Below are 6,377 nucleotides of genomic sequence, written 5' to 3'. Positions count from 1 at the left end.
CAATAAACAGCATTAAAGAAAGTTGTTGAAGAACCAAATGGTCCACTCCCACTCTTTAATGTAAGAGAAACAAGCTCTCACGTTTTCCACCTCTAATTACCAAACAAGTATTAATTTTTGTAAGAATTAAGACAAAATCTACATAGATACGGCCGTAGGCTTTAGATTTTGGTAATTCTCGATCTGGGTTTTGTTAGAATCACTTTGTTTTACTTGTAATTTCGTTATCTATGAAAACCGTTTGCTGAATGATGGATCAACCGCAGCGGCAGTCTTCTCATGCTTCAAGAGGGTTTCGAGTTCAAGCTCCACTAGTAAGTTTTCATGTCGTTTTTGCTCAATTTTTACATTTTTATGAGGACCCATTTGCTCATATATGTGGATTCTCTTTTGGGTTGTTTCTTGATTGCTTGCATTTTTGTTGTTTTGGGTAAATTTTGGAGTTTTAATTGCTATGCGTGTGCTTCAGAATTGGTTTAATCTGTTAGTTACTTGTGGTATCTCTTTACTGGATTGTGTTTACTGTTTTTCTTCAAGAGAATTGGATAAAAATGGCTTGCTTATTGTACAATTCCTGGACAAATTCATGGAGTTTTGGTCTTAGCATATTTAGTTAGAGATATCGTTGGCGTTAATCAAAGTGTTTTTCGCTTCTGTTTTTCGAGGAGAATGCTGAATTGGATAAGAATGTAAGAATATAAAATGTGGAATAAAATGATCCTTCTGTTATTTCTCGTTCATAGTTTAAGCTATAGGTTTCGGTTGTTTGGCTGTACTTAAGGATAAGTTACTTGGATTCCGAGAGTAGGAAAAGACGTAATGTCTGAACTCGAGCACTCCGTGCAGGAAAATGGGGCCAAATCGTGTCAAACTATAAGATATCTTCTTTTTTTACAATAGAAAAACTGTGTGGTACTTGAAAACATTCCATTTTGATATGTGAATCCGTGAAATTTTCACCTTTCTATATCTTGTAGTGCAAAGTTGAATTACTTTAAGAGGAAGACTGGCTTGAATTTGCATTATATAGGTACTTCATCTTGTGTGATAATTATGGACTAATATATATAACTCCAGTTTGCTAAATCTATGAACACTCTCTCTATATCTGTAAAGCCTAAAGAGGAACTTCTTTAATCTGCTTGGTATACTTATATGGGTCTATATGAATCTAATATGTGTCATGTAAGAACATAGTTTTCGTTCTAGCATATCTTGCAAGATGCAATGATGGAGAAGAAATTCAGATATCATGGGCTGGTTCTCTCGAAAACGTTTGGCTATAGTTCCATAACGTTTATGACGTTCTTTCACATGTCGACAACTGCTGGTATTCCAATTAGCACAAACGCTATAATGGTTGTTAATGGTGATAGTTTATAGGATATGAGATTTAGAACAACATAATTTTGAAAATGCTTGTGAAACTCAGAAGATATTGGAATATGTTTTTTAAAATTTTGAATAGTACTCCCTCTGTCTCATTTAGGAATTTCCTTTATCATTCTTTTATGTTCCTCTTAAGAAGTCTCATTGTATTTTTTAACGTAATTTCTTTTTTTACCCTTTGTTGTATATTAATGGTTAAACATATTTTATAAGATAATTAATGACATGTTATTTCCAAAGCACATTTAATAAGGACAAAACGAAAAAAATAAGTACTCGCTCTGTTTTTTTATTTGTTCATTTGGTCAAATATATTTGTCTACAAATACTTGTCTCTTTAAAATTTCTATGTCTCTAACAAGTATCTTTCAAATTTGCTTTTTCTAATAAATGATCACATGATTCAATTTACAAAACATTTAACTAATGACTTAATTAACATGGTTATGTTTGTAATTACACTTACAAATTAAGACAAAAATGACACTTTCTTAAAATGTACAATTTTGGTTAGATGGACAATTAAACAAAAAGGAAGGGAGTATGTTTTATGTCTTCTTAATATGTGTATAAATTAACAAACGGACTTTCTAAATGGGACGGAGTGAATATCTAGTTTGTCAATGTAACATGGACATTAAGGGAACTTAATAAAGTAGAGATGCTTGCGTGTTATTTCTAGTGCTTTGTTGGTAACATATGGGGCATTTAGATATTTTCTCTGTAAGTCCTCCCACTTCATCCTAGGTTTGACCTCCGCTTTCTTATCTTACTCGTCAATGTGCTCAGCTTTTTATACCAATGCACTTTTTATCGATGTACATGGACAAACCATTCAGATTTCCGCTTTGTTAACCCTTATTAATTGACAACAGTTTGACCTTCTTTTCAGTGTATACAATGCCTATCCTTTCATTGTTTGTATTTCTGCACATTCCTGTTATGTTTCTTAACTTTCTAAATGATCTTATGCATGTTGTGTTTTCATCTCCCAATGCTGAACCTTGTAATCAGTCGCACATGTAACGAAAAACTATACGTATTTAAACTTGAATTTCTTTCTAAGGCTTCTTTTAGGCTTTGATTTCTGATGCTCTAAACAATGACCTTGTACTGTCATCAAATTTTTCGATTTTGATAATTGAATCTTTTCTAGCATTTTTCTTCCCATATAAGGAGGATTCTTTCCATCCTCCTTGTATGTATTTAAAATTTTGTTCACTCCAATAAACTATTATATATCCATGATGTTTTTGAAAACTTGTTATTTTAAGCTTTTCATTGCCAAGGTGAGTATGTGATATTGATACTTGTAATGCTATCCTTGGACCTAGTCTTTCATCTCAATCAAACTATAATCTTCTGCTTTATGTAATTATCACATTCCCTAATAATATCAGTAATTTCTTTCATATCTTTTCCATCAAATTTTAGAATGCTAAATAGCATGGATCTATTTATGCTAATTGTTTCAATACATTTTACCGTTGGATCAAGTTTTTTATCAGGTCAAGGCTGGAGCTACTAAAAAAGATCTGTCATCAATCCCAGTTGTCAATGTCTAGTGGCTCAGTTTCATGTCTTTTGGGGATTAATATATTAACACTGTTTATAAGCGTAATTTTATAAGCAACAAAATAATAATTAAATAAATGTTTGTAAATTGTATTATATATGAAATCTTCATGCATGCTAACAATGTCAAGTAGTGTTGCAGGTTGATTCAGTATCATGTTATTGCAAAGTAGATTCTGGATTAAAAACAGTTGCTGAGGCAAGGAAATTTGTTCCGGGATCAAAACTTTGTATCCAGCCTGACATAAATCCTAATGCACACAAGACTAAAAACTTGCGGAGGGAGAGGACGAGAGTGCAGCCACCACTTTTGCCTGGCCTTCTCGATGATCTTGCCATTGCATGTCTTATTCGAGTTCCCCGAGCTGAACACCGAAAGCTCCGCTTAGTTTGTAAGAGATGGTACCGGCTTTTGGCTGGGAACTTTTTCTATTCTCTTAGGAAAAGTCTCGGAATGGCAGAGGAGTGGGTTTATGTCATCAAACGAGACCGTGATGGAAAGATCTCATGGAATGCTTTTGATCCTGTTTGTCAGCTCTGGCAGCCACTTCCGCCAGTTCCTCGGGATTATTCTGAGGCCCTCGGTTTTGGCTGTGTTGTTCTGAGTGGTTGTCACCTATATATATTTGGAGGGAAGGATCCACTTAAGGGCTCCATGAGACGGGTCATTTTCTATAGTGCTCGGACAAATAAATGGCATAGGGCACCGGACATGCTTCGAAAACGACATTTCTTTGGTTCTTGTGTTATAAATAACTGCCTATATGTGGCTGGTGGTGAGTGTGAAGGAATCCAAAGGACTCTAAGATCAGCTGAAGTTTATGATCCGAACAAAAACAGATGGAGCTTTATTTCAGATATGAGCACGGCTATGGTACCTTTTATTGGTGTAGTTCATGATGGAAAGTGGTTTCTAAAAGGTCTCGGGTCCCACCGTGAGGTCATGAGTGAAGCCTATGATCCTGAAACTAATAGCTGGATCCCAATCAGTGATGGGATGGTTGCTGGTTGGCGGAATCCCAGTATATCTTTAAATGGGCAGCTGTATGCTTTGGATTGCCAGGATGGCTGCAAGCTTAGGGTTTATGATAGTGGCACAGATTCATGGAACAAGTTTATAGATAGCAAGCTGCATCTAGGGAACTCTCATGCTCTGGAAGCTGCTGCTCTTGTTCCCCTCAGTGGGAAGCTTTGTATCGTGCGCAACAACATGAGCATCAGCCTGGTTGATGTTTCCAGTCCTGAAAAACATGTAGAGACTAACCCTTACCTTTGGGAGAATATAGCTGGACGGGGTCACTTTAGGACTCTTGTCACAAATATTTTGTCAAGTATTGCTGGTCGAGGTGGCCTGAAAAGTCACATCGTCCATTGCCAGGTGCTTCAAGCATGAGAACTAGTATCATGTTGCTTTAGCTTGCCATACTCATCAGCCATCTTGTCCAATTTCCATAGTTGAAGGTCTTCGGAACCAGGATCTACTGAATGCTGCTGTTTATACTCTTAATGATATCGATCAACATCCAACAGTAATCTAGCCTGGGATGAGTGCGATTGCCTCACAACATATTTTGAAACATGAAGAATTGGAAAGGAGATCTTCTTATGGATGCATTTTGAAATTTTGAGGACAAAGATGGACAAAGGGGGTTATCTTGACGATGTCTAGATTGATACCAGAAGCAGTAATACATGTCCCGTATAAGGTGAGAAAATTAAGACTTGATTTGTTTTGGTAATAGATGAGGTGATTTCTTTACATCTGTGAACAGGGCAGATGTTTGTAAATCTTGTCATTTTGTCTAGGGCCAAATTCAGTTTCATTGTTGGATCCTTTTCTTTGTAGCATGTAATCTCTGGTATGCTTTGTTTATGTACATGGGTTTAACTTATGAGCCAATCTATGCTTAGATTGCATCTCAATTTTCGATCATCATTCATATTAGGGCTTCTAAAGACAATTGTCAGGTATCTGAGTAGGTTGAGGAGACAAATATAAATTTGTGATGCTCATTATTTCAAAAAAAGAAATTGTGTAGTTTGCAAGTTAGAAGAGTTTGGGAGAAACCACAAACTCAATAAATCATAGTTAGTTGCATTTTGTTTTAAATTTGCATATGTAACTATATTTTAAGCGCCTCGTGTCGTTTGATCGTCTGTCATATTGATTTTTTTTTGGTCAAAGATGGTAATAGATTCTCAGTAGTTAGTTTGTTAGTTATGGAGGCACAACCTCTTGATGCATTTAGAGATGCCTTAGCCATCCAAGCTAGGCCATACTGTTTTCTGCAAAAGCAAATGAGTAAAGAAGTTAGAAAGTGTTTTTGATTGGTAAATTGTGTTTTTCTCCATTTCTTCAAACTTTATCTGCTGCTGTGTTTTGTAAAGCGCGTTGGTTTTTTACACTTTTAGTTTGGACTAGTTTTGCATTACGTGCTATGGACGTGGCTCGTAACGTAACTCGTCAATGAACATATTAGTAAATTATTATAATTATATCAATTTTTTATTTATAATTAATATTAAATTAGTTAAGAATTTTTATAAAAGTAAATATAATATATTTGGTTATTAAATTTTTTTCCATACTGAATTTATTCTTCTTTTGGTTTTATAATAACCATAATTAAATAATTAACTTAATTTTATTAATAATATTTTTAAAAATAATAAGATATAAATTTAAATAATAATATATTGACCAAATACAATATTTTAAAGTTCAATCAAACTAAAAGATAGGTATTCCTACTAATTTAGAGACAATTTAGTTATTTTTTACATACTAATTGGAGATAATTTAGCTACCTATTCTAATTAGGACTTTAATTGCAATAGTGATTAATTAAATAACTAATTAGTTAATGACTATAAAACCTTTATTTTGTAGTAAACTTAAAAGGATTATTCAGTAAATTTGCATGTCCCCCCCCCAATCCATGCTTTTATATATAGTACTAGTGTTTCGCCACATGCTACGCACGTGAGCGACATTTATATGACCCGTTATATATATTGAATAATAAATAAAATAAAAAATGAAGTTTAGTAGGAATAAATTATTAAAAATAATTTTTATTTATACGTGTTCCATATGTAAGTGATAATAATATAACTCGTTGTTTCATTTAAATTATAGTAATTAAATTATCAAATATATGTTAAAAGGTTTACAAATTGAAATTAAAAAATGCACGTAGATTATTTTTTTTATATATATAATTAGGGGAGGAAAAGCGCTTGTAAGAGAAATCAAATCCATGACCGAGCAATTTGTTGCTCATCACTTATATCGTTTGGGTTGTAGCTCATTAGTATAAACTATTATTTACGATAAAAAAAAACTTGATTAATATGACCTGTTATTTGTGATAAACATGTTATTAATTCTAATCTAAAATTGAAAACATAAT

General features: G+C 33.6%; 1 protein-coding gene across 1 annotated transcript; it reads left to right on the top strand.

Moving 5' to 3' along the window:
- LOC126669793 (F-box/kelch-repeat protein At1g55270) lies at positions 1 to 4,856 on the top strand. The gene is made up of 2 exons (XM_050363353.2): positions 1 to 314; positions 3,107 to 4,856. The coding sequence occupies exons 1-2, from the start codon at positions 249 to 251 to the stop codon at positions 4,355 to 4,357; spliced, it is 1,317 nt and encodes a 438-aa protein (XP_050219310.1). The 5' UTR covers positions 1 to 248; the 3' UTR covers positions 4,358 to 4,856.
- The last annotated feature ends 1,521 nt before the right edge of the window (positions 4,857 to 6,377 follow it).

Source organism: Mercurialis annua, linkage group LG2, assembly GCF_937616625.2.
Source record: "Mercurialis annua linkage group LG2, ddMerAnnu1.2, whole genome shotgun sequence".
Taxonomy (NCBI): domain Eukaryota; kingdom Viridiplantae; phylum Streptophyta; class Magnoliopsida; order Malpighiales; family Euphorbiaceae; genus Mercurialis; species Mercurialis annua.
Note: the sequence above shows the minus strand (reverse complement) of the source record. Positions and strands in the feature narration are given on the sequence as shown.